The 17195-nt window shown below is 43.5% G+C and overlaps 1 protein-coding gene across 2 annotated transcripts; it reads left to right on the top strand.

Annotated features, from left to right (window-relative positions):
- The first annotated feature begins 2197 nt into the window (after positions 1 to 2197).
- On the top strand, positions 2198 to 12521 carry LOC117719304 (olfactory receptor 10AD1-like). Of its 2 annotated transcripts, none has more exons than XM_076912001.1 (3): positions 2198 to 2478; positions 7139 to 7256; positions 10351 to 12521. In XM_076912001.1, the coding sequence occupies exons 2-3, from the start codon at positions 7252 to 7254 to the stop codon at positions 11312 to 11314; spliced, it is 969 nt and encodes a 322-aa protein (XP_076768116.1). In that variant the 5' UTR covers positions 2198 to 2478; positions 7139 to 7251; the 3' UTR covers positions 11315 to 12521. The 2 variants fall into 2 exon arrangements, with proteins under 2 accessions (XP_076768116.1, XP_034373332.1); XM_034517441.2 differs by having other exon boundaries at positions 2200 to 2478; positions 10348 to 12521.
- The last annotated feature ends 4674 nt before the right edge of the window (positions 12522 to 17195 follow it).

Raw genomic sequence — 17195 nt, 5'->3', positions numbered from 1 at the left:
AGAGAGAGAGAGAGAGAGAGAGACAGAGAGACAGAGAGACAGAGACAGAGAGACAGAGACAGAGAGACAGACAGAGACAGAGACACAGAGAGACAGACAGAGACAGAGAGAGAAACAGAGAGAGACAGACAGACAGACAGAGACAGAAAGAGACAAAGAGAAAATCAGAGAGAAACAGAGAGGCAGAAAGAGACAGACAGAGAACTGGGAGAGACAACTGGAACAAATAGGAGGGTATCTCTGGGAAAAGTTAGAAGCAAATACTTAATGTGAAACCACAGATTAATCCCAATATAGCAGGTGACTTCAGTACCCTATTCTCACCAAGAGTCAGGTCATCCAGAGAAACGCTGGAGTTAAATGACACCATAAATCACAGGCATTTGCTGAGAAGCATAACTACCTGAGTTCAATCTCTGGGCTCCACATGATAGAAAGAGAGAAATAATGCCCACAAGTTATCTTCTGACCTCCCTCCATGTGCAGTGAAATGTACTACCCACACATACACATGTAGACATAAGATCAATAAAGACAATTAAAATGTTAAAGGACACCAAAAATCAAATGGATTAAATAGACATCTACAGAATGCACACTCTCCTCAACACCCATGGAACAAAATGTTTTTCCAAAATAATACCACATATCAGGACACAAAGCACTCTTAATAAATACAGGGAAATTTAAAGAATTGTCTGTATTCTATATGATTGCCATCGAATAAGGGTAGATGTCATCAGAAAGGAAACCACAGAAAACACAAATCCATGGGAATTAAGCAACTATTGAACAATAAATGAATCACTGAAGAAGTTAAAAGGGAAATTTAAAAATCCGTAGGATTTTGGAGGATTCACTACAGAATTAAACGAAAATAAAGCAGAGTCTACCAAAATCCGTGCAGTGCTATGAAGACAGTCATAAGAGGAAACATTAAATCACCACCGTGACCAGAAAGCTAAAATAACACTGGTTATCACCATTGCTCTTAGTTATGCGCCACAACTACATAACGAGATCTATTGCTGAAGAAACCACACACTTTGGGTGTATGACATAGAAAAAAATCACAAACCAACCAAGAAACTTTCTGCTGGCTAGATCTCATAGGACCAGAAGGTGCCAGGCTGGCAGCTGGCAGAGACAAGTCATAAATGGTCTTACCCATAGGTGTTCCCTGCATGCAACAATGCTGACCTGCCAAGCAAGACATGGGCACTGCTACAATGGTAGCAGCATACTCGTTACATGGTAACTAATTTCTTAATGGATCTGGGGCCACTCCAAAAGAGAGAATTTCATGTCTGGTGCTACAATCTTGGTCAAAAGTCTACAGCTGAGGGGGCTCATGAGCCACAGAGTAGAAGACACGACTGTTATCTTGCCAAATGGTCTTGTTGTCAAACTGCCTTCTAAATATTTATATCGTAAATCCAAAGACCTGGGCTGATCTCAACCTTCGTCAGAGAAGCTTCTTTTCGGCAGCAGGTAGCAGTCAACACAGAGAAATGCAAATAACCAGGCAAGGCGCTGAGGATATGAGATTCTGAGTGTTCATCTGTAAATGGAGCATCTTTCCCAGCTGACCAAGACTCCATAGACATTGAGAGAGAAGGAGTAGAAAGAATGTGAGAGCTGAATGCTGTTTTATGGACATAACATGCCCTTACTCTCAAACAGCCACTGTAATGCACAGGGTTGTGTGAAACCAAGCCCTCCAAAACTCTAGCAGAGATATAGAAGGTGCCCTCCAGTCCACGCCCCATACCAAGAATCCATATATTGGCAGCTGATAGTTGCAGGGACAGGGAGGGTGTGGCCACTGGTAGAAATGTTTCCCATGCTCCATGGGGTTGACCCACACACACACATACACACATGGGCAGCAGTAGTTGAACTTCATGGGTTATCAAAACAAGAGAAGGCGGCCTGACACTAGGAGAGAACATGCTAGAGGGGTATGAAAAGATTGGAGATGGGAAATGGTGGATATAGTGATGTTACATTGTATACATGTATGAAATTCTCAAAGAATAAAAAAAAAACAAAGAAACAAAATGAACTCTCAAACAGAGATTCCAGGGCATTTTGTCAGTGAGCAAGTCCCCCTGGGGAGTCCAGGAGTGTACTAACATAACTGGGCTCCTGAATTCCAGCCTAATTAAGACACCCTCCAAGAGCAGAGTCTATGTCAGTTAGGGTCCCATTGGTGACCAGTGAGAAGCAGCTCCTTCCTCCTTCATGCTGAAAGCCCATTGGCTGCCCTACTACCTGCCCCCCACCCCCGTGTGTGTGTGTGTGTGTGTGTGTGTGTGTGTGTGTGTGTGTGTGTGTGTGTGTGTGTGTGTGTTTACCGCAGCTCACAATCCTATAAATGTCCAGGGGCTTTGCAACATAATTCATTGCACCTTTGCTCCAGTGTAAGATCAACAGGACCGATGACTTCGCCTGTATGTGTCTCAGCTCACAGAAAAGGTTAGTGACTTCTCTTCCAAATGAAACCTGAGCCTGCCATCTCTGCGGTAGTCTAGATTCTAACCCTTCCTAATCCCTTATTCAGATCATACCTGCACCCCGTATGTAGTGGCCACAGAGACAGGACAGATCTTGCTGTTTCTCCCGTAGATACCCAGCTCTGCCTCTGCCATCCCAGCTCTGTCTGATTAGCTGCTTCTTCCTCTGCATCTCCCCTTTGTGTTACCATCTGGAACTCTCTACCTGCCTGCCCCAGCTCTAGTGAGAGGAAGATGACTTGTGTGTCACTGTCAGGATGAATCTCTGTTTGAATTGACCTGTGTGCATAGGAAGAACATGAAAAGCCCCAAGTGTTCTCAGAGCCAGCGGGCAGGGGTGGCATCATTCCAAACATCTGGATCAGGAAGATGAGTGTGCACCAGTGAACAGAAAGTCCAGTTACACTTACCAGCTGTCTGAGTCTGTCTTCTGTTTGACTATCCATCTCTCTACATTCTCTATTTCATCATTCTAGCTCTTCCTGCCTACGTCCCTTGTCACTTGAATTTTTTGCCGTTTCCTTATCATCTTTCTGCAGCAGTAGCAGAAAGGGTATTGTCCTACCTCCGAGTCTATCCGCTCAAATAACTTATTACATGGCTCAAGGGGAGAGAGACTTGAGGATCCTCAAGAGTTAGTTTTGCCTCCTCTGCCCTGAAGCTCTCGGCGTTTGTGTGAGTGCATTTATGCATTTCTGGGGTTGCATTCCGCATCCATAAGTCGGATGCAAGAAACCTTAGACACTGCTCCCTGTGCCTTACTCAGGAACCACACACGCAGGGATGGTTGTGAATTGCAGAGTCCTGCAGAAACTGTTGTTGCGAGGATTGTGTTTTCACGATCTATTCTTGTTTCCTCTTTTCCTAACGTTTGCACCCATTCCTGTCTGCCTTCCCTCCCTTTTATTTGCTTCCTAACTGATCCCCTCCCTCTTTTCTGGTTAATGCTTTCCTCTCAATCTTCCCCCTGAGTGAACAGATGTCCTGTTTGTCTATGCATGTTCCCTTCTGTCTCCTTTGAGAAAGAAAACAATATTAGCATGTCTTGCAGGTTTATAAATATGTCACAATGAGGTACATGACGCAAGGATCCAGTTCTTCTGTGTTCTCTGAGACCTACAGAATAAACAAAACTACAGAAGAAACAGGAGTTTAGGATATGACAAGATGTCTTTTATTAAATTTGTTTAAATTAAAATATAATCCCATCACTTCTCCCTTCCTGTCCCTTCCTCTAATACCTCCCATGTGTCCCCTTCACTCTCCAACTGTTACCCTCTCTAACTACAAGCAACAGGATAGCTATCTGAGAACTTTCTGATCTAGAAAAGTGGTCTTTAAACAAACTATTGAGATCAAATTTTTCAAAGATCTCTTCCAACATGCATGGTGCAAGAAGAAACAGAAAAGGAGAGAGTGAAGAGGAGGTAGTGGGCGTGTGATGACAGCCACTGGTCATCACTTGCACTGATTTTAGCATTCCTGTCATCCGTTGATCTTACACCAACCCACACAAAAAAATGGTCTTAGCAAAGGACTCTGTGCAAGAGACAGAACTGAGGTGTAAGCAAGTTTTGAGCATCCACAGTCTGATCACACAAGGAACAAAAGGCTAAAAGTCCAAACCTGATGAGGGTCAATGTCCACCACTTCATGTAACCAGTCACATCAAGACACAGGTCTGGGTCACATACTGATGCAGTCCCCAGGGAGAGAGATCTTCCAGCCCCCTTCCACCTGGATATGCCTTCACACAGACACTGTCATGGGTGAGCGAGATAGTCATCCCTTTGCTTTATAGTGGCTCAAAGTGCACAAAATTATTTAAAACACTATCTTAAATTACTTTCAGGCTATGAGAATAAGGTATATATGGAATATAAGCGAATTTTGTTTTCGGATTTGGGGGTGCGGTCCTCCTCAAGCTATCTCATTGAATACAGATATGAAACATCTGAAAACTGACACTCTCTGTTAAGAGATCTTTGACTTGATTTGATTTATCTAAGTTCAATCCTTGAGCTCTGGGTACGAATCTACAGTACCGATAAATGGTTTTCACACGTAGATACTGAGTCTGAAGCAAATGTACGTTTCCCTACCTAATTTTGACCCAGTCATTGAGCAGCTAACTGCTTAGTTCTCTCAAAGGCTTTCAGATATGATTACTTGTCATCTTGTCCTATGTTGGTTATTTCTACAATCAGTATGTATTTTAGGTTGGCATAAACAGTCCTACAGCTCTTACAAACATGGCTGTGCTGTGGTCACTGAAAATAACCAGTCTAATGCTCACTCTTGCTGTTATCAGAGACAACAACTGACTCATGGCTCCTTCCAAACCTCTTCTGTGCAAACCCTGTCCATCTGGAAGCTAATTCTATACGTGTGTTTCCTGGACACATTTCTAACTGATGTTTCTCTGTTCCTCTTAGGGTTTTGTGAGCTTGAGTATGTTTTAGAAAAGAGAGGCTTTCCTTTGTGTGGTCTGCTCTTTTGCATTAAACAGCCTCGTAGGGCTAATTCTCAGAAGGAACTTAACAATTGAGTTTATGGGATTGTTTTAATTTGCAGACAGTTTTGGCTGGCTTGGTCTTGCACATGCAGTCATAGCCCCTATAAGGTCACATGTGTGGCAGTGTTGTCATGTCCTGCAAATGCTGTTTTGTAACAAATGTCCACCACATCTGGCTTTAACTATTATTCCTGAGTCTTGGGAAGAAGGGGTAGGATATACCTGTCCCACTTAGAGCGGAGCATGTCAGAGCCTCTCATGTGCTGCAGATACTCAGTGGGGATTTGTACAAATCACCATCTATTACAAAGCACTTCTTTGCTGTGGGTTAAAAGCTGTATTGGTCTTTGGGAGTAAAGGTAAGATCTCAGGAGAATGTTTATTGCTATGCCCATTTAGCAGAATAATATTATTGGGTTCCCCCAGAGAGCCTATAACCTAGCCCAAAACAGGGGTTTGTCCCAGTTAAAAATCGCAATATTTAAGAAACTTGTTGAATTTATGTAAAATATTGATTCCAATCTGCCTTAAGGGAAGCAGACAGAGTATGATACAACTAGCTCACCTGTGGGTCCAGTGGTTCATTTTCATAATGACAGGTCACCTAGAACTCCTACATATCAAATTCATATTTTACATCAGATGGTTTACAGTGCTCCAACTCTCAGGGCTTTCTAACTTTGGCAACTGTCTAGACTCAGCAAGACACACAAAAGATGAAATAAACAACCTTCTCGCAGCTGCTTCATTTATAAGCAGTATTTTGAGGCAGAAGAAATTTGCTTTTAAGTGATGTGGCCATGAATATTCCAAACTCACTGGCATACGTCTTGCTTTTTGTTTCACTTTAATCATAATTTTGTCATGAGTTCATAAATATAATTTTAATTACTACAAGATACTGTATTTCTCTAAGTAACAACAATCCCCATATTATAGCTCCTAATCTTTTCCATACAAATAACGCTTAGATGTACAAGATGTACACTGTGTAAAGATTCTTAATTGGTAATTTATTAGATTAAAATTTTTTAAGTGGATACATCTACTTATTTATTAAGCTTCTGTAACATCATTTTGAGCCAAAGCACTTTCTCAAGAATTTCATAAAAAATTTTCATTTCATCCTCAGGTTAACCCAATAGTATCAGAGCCCTCATTATTTTTGTTTTGAAGATGAGGAAACTAGAACCTGGTAACTTAAGCCAGTTCTGGTTACGCTGTTGGCAAAGTGGAAGAGCCGGGGTTTAAATTCAGGTCCTCGAACTCCCTGCATGGTAACTGGGCTCTACATTAAAGGAATGGATATATTTCGATTGATTCTCTGAGAGTCTCATACCATATATTTTGATCACATCCTCCCCCAACTCCAAGAGCCATCCCACACTCCAAACCCCCCTACTTGTTGTACTTTCTGTCCTTTATTTTAAAAATTAATCAGCCTGAATTTGTGATGTCTGTATACTCAGTGTGAGGTCAGCCTCAAGAACCACGTCCTCAGGGAAAACTAGCTCTCTCTCTCCCATCAGTGTCAATAAACCTCAGTTAGGGGTGTATCACCCCTCTCCCTCCCTGCTAAATTGTCCCCCCACTTGACCTTGTGCAGGTTTGGTGCAGGCAAGCTCAGCCATTGTGACTTCGTGCGTGCAGCAGTTCAGTCATGTCTGGAAGACACTGTTTTTCTGCAGTCTTCCCAGACCTCTGGCTCTTGCCATCTTTAAGTTCCTTCTTCCAGATGACCCCTGAGCCTTGGGAGGAAAGAGACATAGACGGCCCGTTTGTGTCTGAGTGCCCATGGACACTTAACTCTCTGTGCTTCAGCCAGTTGGGAGTTTTTATGTTAATCACTATTTGCACAAAGAAGTTTCTCTGATGAGGTCTGAGAGCTTACCCTACTCTATGAGTAGGAGGTGAGTTTCGAAGATATTCTGATACTATGTCCATTTGACAAAAGAGTTAGGTTGTGCTGGCTGGTTTTATGCCAAAGCTGGAGTAGTTTTGGAAGAGGGAACCACAGTTAAGAAAATGCCCTTCCAGATTGGCCCGTGTTAATAAGCTGGGTTTTTGTTGTTGTTTGTTTGTTTGTTTGTTTGTTTGTTTTTTCCAGAGTGGATCCAACATCAGATGCTCTCCCTGGGGTAGCTCACCTTTGTACAACATGCGGTCCCCTCTCTTTCCTGCTGCAGTGACTCTGTGACTGGCCATAGTCAGCGCAACACAATGAGGTAAGGCGTGAATGCTTCCAAGAGTCCCAATCTGTATATGTGCCATTGCATAGGGAACCAGTGTCCCTGGTCATCAGTAACAGATCATTTGACTAGCAACTAAATAAATTATACTTAAAAGCAAACATAGTAAATATTCAAAGGTCATCACTTCCTAATTTGGTCACTACATTTTACTGTTATCTATGCTTTCGGTTTGCATGCATGACGTGTGTGCATAAGTGTCTGTGTGTGTGGTGTGTGTTTACGTGTGTGTATAATATAGGTAGTGCATGCCATGGCACATTGGTGGAAGCAAGAGGACCAGCTCAGGTTTGACCCTCCTCTTCCATCTTGTTTGAAGCAGGATCTCTCTGGGCTGTCTGCAGATGCATAAGCAGTCCAGCAGGCTCAGAAACTTCCAAGGACCCACCTGTCTGGATTTCACAGAGTCCTACAAGAGCCCTGGGATTAGAGTCACACCCAACTTCTCATGATTTCTAGAGATTCAAACCTCAGGTCCTTCCTCACACTCCTGCAAGCACTCCACCCACCGAACCATCTCCTGAGCCCATAAGTAGGGTAAAGGAGTCTGTGGCAAAGAAACTTCTGGAATCAGGGTCTCCAGGTTTGAATTTGAGTTTCACTACTTACTGGCTGACATTGGGAAAGGTATTGATCCTTCCTATACAGCAAGGATGTCAGAAAGACTATCTACCACATAGGATAATTGCAAAGCTTAAAAGAGTTGTGATGTGTGTTGTGTTTAGAACGTGGGATACGTAACAACATTTGTTTTACGACTATTTTGATGTAGAATCAGATAATGTCGTGGGAACATCTTTCTAGTCATATTTTACTAAGAAGTGTTTAAAGTAGGTAATTATTCATGGATAATTTTATCAAACATTTCTGGGCATCAATGTAATTTACTAGAGGATTTACCTTTCATATATTAATATAGTGAGTTATGTAGCAGCATTATGACTAGAAGTCGGTGAGATCCCAGCAATGAGCACCGCTTGGCCTGGTCCTCTTTGAGTGCCACCCTGAATTCTGAATAGTAACAACTGGTTTTGTCCATGTCAGCATCATTAGCACATTCTCTTGTTATAATTATCTTTCATGTGCTTTCAGTGGTTTTGTTCTTAATAGCTTCATTGCTTTATGAAGATATTATTAGGCCCTTAGTGTTTTGTGATCTGTATCTGTTTTCACAATTCTCAGGCTTGACTGTGCATGAGAATCACCTGCAGAACCTCTAAAATTACTCCTGCGCGTGGGCGATGGGTATATTATTATTTTGATTCATCCCATAACACAAACATATTTCAAAACCTCATGTTGTAGTACACACACATATCTATCTATCTATCTATCTATCTATCTATCTATCTATCTATCATCTGTCATCTATAAATCTAACATCTATTTATATATCACTATCCATCATCTATGTATGTATATATGTATGTATGTATCCATCTCCTGTCCATTCATTTGTCAGTCTATCTGTCTGTCTGTTATTGTTATTTATCAATTCTTATTTTAATATGTTGATGCCTAGATACCTCCCAATACCTTCTGTTTTAATGGTCTGGTAAACAATCTGAGCTCAGGGGTGTTTTAAAATTTTCTAAGAGACCATAACATGGCGTGAGCATTCAGAACTGCTTACTACGTTGTGTAATGAATTATTTCAGTCAGGACATTAGTCTAATTTTATCTTTTTTCAGTGAACTTTAGTGAGTTATGTTAATCTAGAAAAAATGTTCATTTCCTCCTTGCTTTTAAACTGATCATAGAATTTTGCAAAGGAAAGGGTGTGACTGTGTGATTATTTTTGCTGTTTTAGAGTCCAGTGGACTCACCCAGGTTACATAGGAAAAGGAAACTTACTCTTCTTGGTGGGAAACCTGTTCATACTTAAAGAGAGCTCTCAGGTTCTGCCTGTGTCTTCACTTCAAAGTTCTCTTCAATGGTTTGTTATGCGACTCTAGATCCTGTGCCATCCTGTTTGTCTCTAAACACAATCCAAGCTATTCAACACCACTTGGACAGACCAGAAAAGCATGGAAATATCAGTCAGGGAGTTAGCTGGGCTGGGGAAGTAGACAACCAGAAGATTAGGGGTGAGTAAAACTAGACTGGACATTTTATCATCCAACTTGTTACTATTTCTCCAAATGCCCAGAATATACAGAGCCAAGAGTGAACTGGAGTGAACTAGAAGTGTAAGCTATTAATGTTGGTGCCTTCAGGGTGTCCACGTAGTCTCAGCACTTGCCAGATGCTCTACTGTGAGGGCGGGGGTGGGAGCGCTGTGTATATAATGATGTGGGGGCTGAAGATAATCCCTAGTCTCTCTTCAACTCTTGCTGTGAATCTTAAACCTCTCTCTCTCTCTCTCTCTCTCTCTCTCTCTCTCTCTCTCTCTCTCTCTGTGTGTGTGTGTGTGTGTGTGTGTGTGTGTGTGTGTGTGTGTGTGTGTGTGTCTAGAGGGGTAGGTGAGACTGAAGATGGTGTTTCAGGACCAACCTAGTAGACACAAAATCCTATAAACAATCCTTGGTTGATGCTCACACGACTGCAGCCTACAATAACATTTTCTGTGCCTTTAATAGAATTTAGTGTAACTATAACTTGTTATCTTTTTTTTTTTTTATTTTGTTGTTCATTTACCCCCAGTCTGTGCTTATGGAAGTCGGTTATCCAAACAGCTCCTTATACCAGTTAGTCTTTCCCAACCTAATACAAACCTAAACATGCCAGGGTAGGAGGAATCTCAGTTGAGGAACTTGCTTCCCTGAGATCGCCCTGTGGACGACTGCTCTCTCTGTTGATGCAGGGCGGCCCGGCCCACTGTGGAGAGTGGCATGTTTGGATGGGTGTGCTTGGGCACTATAAAAACACATGGCTGCCCAAAACCAAGGAAAGAAAGCCAGTAAGCATGTTCCTCCACAGTTGCTGCTTAGGGTTCCGGCCTATAAGCTGAAAAACAAACCTCCCCAAGTTGCTTTTAGTTACTATTTTATCTCAAAAACAGAGAAGCAAAAGAAAGCACACTGCATACTCACCTGGCTCGCCTGCTTTCCTTTCTTCCTTCTTAAAGCAGACCCCAAAAGGGAGACTCGAGGAACGGCAGCACAGTGACTGAGTTCATCCTCGTGGGCTTTGAGCAGAGCTCCCCTTCCACCCGGGCATTGCTCTTCACCCTCTTCCTGGCTCTCTACAGCCTCGCCATGGCCATGAACGGCCTCATCATCTTCATCACATGGACTGACCCCAGGCTCAACAGCCCCATGTACTTCTTCCTTGGACACCTGTCTTTCCTGGACATCTGCTTCATCACGACCACCATTCCACAGATGTTGGTCCATCTGGTGACCAAGAGCCACACTGTCTCCTTTGTCTCCTGTTTGACTCAGATGTATCTGGTTTTTGGTGTGGGTGTGGCTGAGTGCATTCTCTTGGCTTTCATGGCCTATGATCGCTATGTTGCCATCTGCCACCCACTAAACTATGCCCAGATCATGAGCCAGAAGGTGTGTGTCAGGCTGGTGTGTTCTTCCTGGATCTTTGGAATGGTCAATGGCATCCTTCTTGATTACATGACATTCCGAGGTCCATTCTGCAGAGAAAATCACATAGAAAACTTCTTCTGTGAGGCTCCCATAGTGATTGCCCTCTCCTGCGGGGATCCTGAGTTCAGCCTGAAGGTGATCTTTGTGGATGCCATTGTGGTGTTGCTCAGCCCCATGGTGCTCATTGTCACCTCCTATGCCCGCATCCTGGCCTCCATCCTCCGCAGGGCCTCCTCCTCAGGTAGGGGGAAGACATTCTCCACTTGTGCCTCCCACCTGACCGTGGTCGTCTTTTTCTACACCTCAGCCATGTTCTCTTACATGAATCCCCGCAGTACACATGGGCCTGACAAAGACAAGCCTTTCTCCCTCCTCTACACCATCATCACCCCCATGTGCAACCCCGTCATCTACAGCTTCCGCAACAAGGAGATGAAGGGGGCCATGGGGAGGGCTCTTGGGAGAGGCAGCCTGGCTCAGGCAGAGTGTTTTTAGCCTGAAAATCTATGAATGAATTCCTTATCCCCTTTCTAGCCTTTACTCCCAGTGCTGGAGGGCTCCAAGAAAGACATTCATGTCTTCCTTGGCACCAGACTCAGACCTTGAAGTCATTTCTCCTGATGTTTAAAGTGTGTGTCTTGAATTAGCTTCCAGCATAAACCAAGCCTCTCTGATTTCTCTTGGTAATCTGTTTTCATGATTGGAGGGACAAATTCGATGTTATAGGGCTTATGTCACTAACTGAAAAGAGACAGGCATGCTTTACAAGATAAAGCAATTAGTGTAGTCTTAGTTAGGGTTTTATTCCTGTGAACAGACACCATGACCACAGTAACTCTTACAAAGGAAAACATTTAACTGGGGCTGGGTTACAGTTCGGAGTTCAGTCTGTTATTGTCATGAAGGGAAGCATCACAATGTGCAGGCAGACACGGTGCTGGAGAAGGAATGGAGAGTTCTACGTCAGAATCAGCCGGCAGCACGAAGAGAATTGGCTTGAGCTTGAAGACCTCAAAGCCCGCCCCCAGTGACACACTTCTTCCAACAAAGCCACACCTACTCCAGCAAGGCCACACCTACTCCATCAAAGCCACACCTACTCCAGCAAGGCCACACCTCCTAATAGTGCTGCTCTCTATAGGCCTATGGGGGCCATTTTTATTCAAACCACCATAGGCATTAAAAAACCAGAATGATCTGAAAAGCTCTTGCTTGGGAAGAGAATAGTTTGAAAGTCGAAGTGTGGAGGCAGTGGGTTGGAGGCATATTGTATGAAGGATGCGGAGTCCCATCCCTGTGTGGTGGCCCACAAATTCTTTAAGTTCATAGAAGAACGAGGAGGTAATGAGTGGACTTTTATTACTTTCCAAACCCAGTCAGAGGAGGCACAAGATTTTAGATTAACGTTGGGGTGGGAGAATGGAACTAGACTCAAAGGCTGAAAGCAGCAGCCTGTCCACAAGAAAGCTTGTGATTGTAAGTAGGGAGGTCCATTTGTATCGCAAAAGGCCCTGCAGCCAGGGACTCTTTGAGGGACTTACACCACTCAACAATAGAGTGGGAAATCTTTGAGGGACTCACACCATTCAACAGTAGAGCAGGGCTACTTTAACATGTTTGCACATTTGTTGCTGGTTTTATCCTCTTGCCCCAGCTTCAGAAATAGTGAAAATACATGTGCAAGCTACCACGCCTGGCTCCACTTGATGTTTTTATCATTGTCCTGGCCATATTTTGCAGCATTTAATACCTTTATTTCCCCCTGGTAGCTGGACCTTTATTAGCCATTTCAGTGAGCTTTCTTGTCGTTGAGAGCTGGTTGAGTTTACTTAAGGAACATTGCTGCCAGGATGCAGGACAGAGAGACGATGTGTAGGTACATTTAATTTTCTGGCTCCTTTGATCACCCAGGTTCTGCAGTCTTGATCCCAGAGTCACAGATATCTCTGCTCCCTTTCCCTTCCCCTTAAGGTGAACGGAAGAAGAAATTAATAATCTATATATACAAATTTAAATCTGAAATTCAAATATTCCTATAAATATAGAGACAGATGTTACTAAACAATCAAAAAAAAAAAAAAAAAGAGTCTGATTTGAACATTGCTATAGCTAGGATCTTGGATGACCATAGAGGCCCATATGTTGAGTCTGTTATGGTATCCATCTGGGATGCTCCCCAACAAGCTCCTGCTTTGAATACTTGGTCCCCAGCTTGTGGCACTGTTTTAAAGCTCTGGAGCTTAGACACTGGTGTTGGGTACCAGGCTTCTAAAGATGACTGATGCTCAGCCTGGCTTGCATCTTGGGCTCTGCTGGTCTGAACCATGTGGGCAGCTATTGTCTTTTGCTTGAGATGCCATGGATGGAGTCACTCTCATCACCATATTTTCTTCTACTTTGGAGAACTAGAATCTCTCTGAAACCAGGAGCCAAAGTAAGAGGAGACTGTGGGGGGCTAGAGACATGGCTCAGTGGTTAAGAGCACTGACTCCTCTTCTAGAGGTTGTGAGTTCAATTCCCAGCAACCACATGGTGGCTCACATCATCAGTAAGGGATCTGATGCCCTTTTCTGCTATGTCTGAAAACAGCAAGCAACTGGGTTCTCATTCATATATATATATAAGAATGATATATATATATATATATATATATATATATAAAGTTATATATATAAATATATAAATATATATAAATATAAATAAATAAAAAGTTATATATATATATATATATATAACTTTTTATTGATTCTTTGTGAATTTCACACCATGCACCCCAATCTACTCATCTCCCCATCCCTCCAAAGCTGCCCTCTGCCCTTGAGGGCAACGGAAAACAAACAAACAAAAAGAAGAAGAAGAAAATTAAAATAAAACAAACATCTTGCCGGGGAATTTGCAGTGTGTCACAACGTGTCACACAGTACACCCTTTGTCCACATATCTTTACTTGCAAATGTTCATTGCAAAAGTCATTGGTCTGGTTCAAGCCCTCTGCCTTCTGCTACACTATCAACACTGGGTCCTCACCAGGACTCCTCTTGGATAGCCTGTTGTTGACCTGTGTCATGGAGCTCCTGCAGCTTTGGTTCTGCAGGACTGACCCTTCATGTGCTCAAGCAGTGCATAGATATTGTAGACATTGGGATAGGCCAACTCTCTTGGTGGTGGCTGTGGTGTCCAACCTGCCAGTTCTCCTGCACCCACACCACCTGGGCCTGCTCTCAGCCTGCTGAAGGCTGCAAGGGGTGGATGGTGGGAGATCTCTCCTTGCCCAGTCCACCCCAGTGCTGGCAGGGGGCAGTGCCAGCTCTCCCACATATGCCACCAAGGGCAGCTATACTGTGCTGCCCTGGCAAGGTGCAGGGTGGGTGTGCTGTAGCCAGCAAGGGGTGGGGCCAGCCCACTCACTCCCATGTCCTTGGCGAGCTCTCCCATGCTGCCAAGGTGAAGGGCAAGGCCAGCTCTCCCTCTAACTGAAGGTCGTGAGGAGCTAGGGGTTGGGATAACTCTCCTGTGCTCACACCCCTGCACAGCCAGCAAGGTGTGAGGTCAGCTCTTCCAAAAGCCAATGACACTGAGTGATGGTGCCAACTTTGAACAGCCCTTGAACATCAAGATGGCCCCAGGAGGCAACCTAGACCAGGGATATCCAAATAGTTGTATTTGTTACAACCAAATAGAACTTTGGTTGTAACATGGGCCACAGACATTGACACAGACCCCTGCTGTTTAAAAGCCATGGATCCAAACATGGCCCTTGGTGGCAGCATGGGCCAGGACCTCACCATGGCCAGAGGTGGCAGCTCAGGCTGCTCTCATCAAGCTGTCCCTCACCACCCTTGCATTTCCAGACCCTCCTCTCGTCATAGTGCACAGACCATCTGTGTCTCTTTCTCTCCCACCTCTCTACCACATTCTTGCACATCAGTGGTGCCTTCCTGTACACTACTAGGCAGCAGTGGGCATGCCTCCGGGTGTCTCTCACGTGTGCACCTGCTGCTGTGTGGTGTCTCGCATCCATTAGTGTGTCTTTAATCTCCGCTTCTTTGTATGTATTTTATATTTTCTCCGGCTGCTGATATTCAGTTGTGGTCAGATAGAATACAGGAAACTATTTCAATTTTCTTATATTTGTTAAGATTTGCTAACACATGACCTATTTTTGAAAATGTTCCATGGACTTCTGACAAGAATGTGTGTTCTGTCATCCTTGGATGGACTGTTCTGTATGTCTGTTAGGTCTCTTTAATTAATGTCACCTCCAATGTTGGTTGAATTTTTGCCCAGATGACCTGTCTATAAGTAGCATATATAAGTCACCTACTGTTGTGGTAAAAAAAAAAAAAAAAAAAAATGTTATGGTTAAAGGGAATGTTAAGATTGAAATGATTGAGGGATGGGGCCATCCAACCACCTCAAAAATATTAATCCAGAATTCCTCCTGTCAAAAGGAAATGCAGGGGAAAAGAGTGGAGCAGAGACTGAAAGAAAGGACATCCAGAGACTGCCCCACCTTAGGGATCCATCCCACCTCCAAACACCAAACCCAGACACTATCGCTGATGCCAAGAAGTGCTTGCTGACAGGAGCCTGGTATAGCTGTCTCCTGAGAAGCTCTGCCAGAGCCTGACCAATACAGATGCAGATGCTCTCAGCCAACCATCAGGCCTTAGCACACACATTTAATCCTGAACAATGAAGGTAAAGTTAGCTTGCAGAAGGAAACGCCCATGTTTAAATGTCTAATTGAGTGGCAGACAAAGTGACAAATCAGAGAAAGATTTGACAGAAAAGGTTATGCCCAGCTCTGATGAGAAGAGAAAGGAAAGGGAAGCTACTCAAGTGGCAGTGTAGAGAGAGAAGAAGGAGGCGGTTTTAGAGAGATAGGTTAGAAGACAGAACAAGCTGGACCCACATGAAGACAAACCTGTACACCTGCTACATCTGAGCAGGGAGGCCTGGGTCCAGCCTATATATGCTCTTTGGTAGGCGACTCAGTCTCTGAGATCCCTAAGGTTTCAGGTTAGTTGGCTCTGTTGGTCTTCCTGTGGAGTTCCTGACCCCTGTGGGTCCCTCAGTCTTTCCCCCAACTCTTCCATAAGAGTCACCAAGCTCTGTCCAATGTTTGGCTGTGGGTTTCTGCATTTGGTTCAATCAGCTGCTAGATGGAGCCTGTCAGAGGACAGTCATGCTAGGCTCCTGTTTGCAAGTATAACAGGGGATCATTAATAATGTCAGGGATTGGTGCTTGCCCACGGGATAGGTCTCAAGTTGGGCCAGCTATTGGTTGGCCGTTCCTTCAGTCTTCACTCCATCTTTGCCCCTGCATTTCTTGTAGACAGGACAAATTTTGGGTCAAAAGTTTCGAGGATGGGTTGGTGTCTCTATCCCTCCACTGGAGGTCCTGCCTGGCTACAGGAGGTGGCCTCTTCAGATTCCATATCCCCACCGCAATGAGTCTCAGCTAAAGTCATCCCCATAGACTCCTGGGATTACAAATAGATTACATAGACTCTGGCTATTACAAATAAAGCTGCTATGAACATAGTTGAGCAAGTGTCTTTATGGGGTGGTGGAGTATCTCTTGGGTATATGCCCAGGAGCAATATATCTGGGTCTTCAGGTAGAATTATTTCTAATTTTCTAAGAAACCACCAGATAAACTTCCAGAGTAGTTGTACAAGTTTGCACTCCCACCAGCAATAGAGGAGTGTTCCCCTTTCTTCACATTCTCACCAGCATGTGCTATTATTTGAGTTTTTGATCTTGGCCATTCTGGCTGGTTTAAGATGAAACCTCAGAGTCATTTTGATTTGCATTTCCTTGATGACTAAGGACTTTGACCACTTCTTTAAGTGCTTCTTGGTCATTTGGGATTCCTCTGTTGAGAATTCTCTGTTTAGCTCTGTATCCCATTTTTAATTGGGTTATTTGAGTTGGTGGTGTCTAATTTTTGAGTTCTTTATATATTTTAGATATTAGCCCTCTATCAGATGTAGGGTTGGTGAAATTCTTTTTCCAATTGTTTTGTCCTAATGGCAGTGTCCTTTGCTTTACAGAAGCTTTTCAGTTTTGTGAGGTCCCATTTATCAATTGTTGATCTTAGAGCCTATGGGCCATTGGTGGGATTTGTCTCCTGTACCAGTGCATTCAAGGCTATTTCCCATTTTCTCTTCTATTAGATTTAGTGTGTCCGGTTTTATGTTGAGGTCTTTGATCCAGTTGGACTTGAGTTTTGTGCAGGATGATAGATATGGATCTATTTGCATTCTTCTACATGCAGACATCCAGTTGGACCAGCACCATTTGTTGAAGATGATATCCTTTTTCAACATTGTATGGTTTTGGCTTTGTTAACAACAACAAAAAAAAGACA

The sequence above is a fragment of the Arvicanthis niloticus genome, chromosome 13 (genome assembly GCF_011762505.2).
Source record: "Arvicanthis niloticus isolate mArvNil1 chromosome 13, mArvNil1.pat.X, whole genome shotgun sequence".
NCBI lineage: Eukaryota > Metazoa > Chordata > Mammalia > Rodentia > Muridae > Arvicanthis > Arvicanthis niloticus.
The sequence above is the reverse complement of the archived record's forward strand: the minus strand, read 5'-3'. Positions and strand labels throughout refer to the sequence as shown.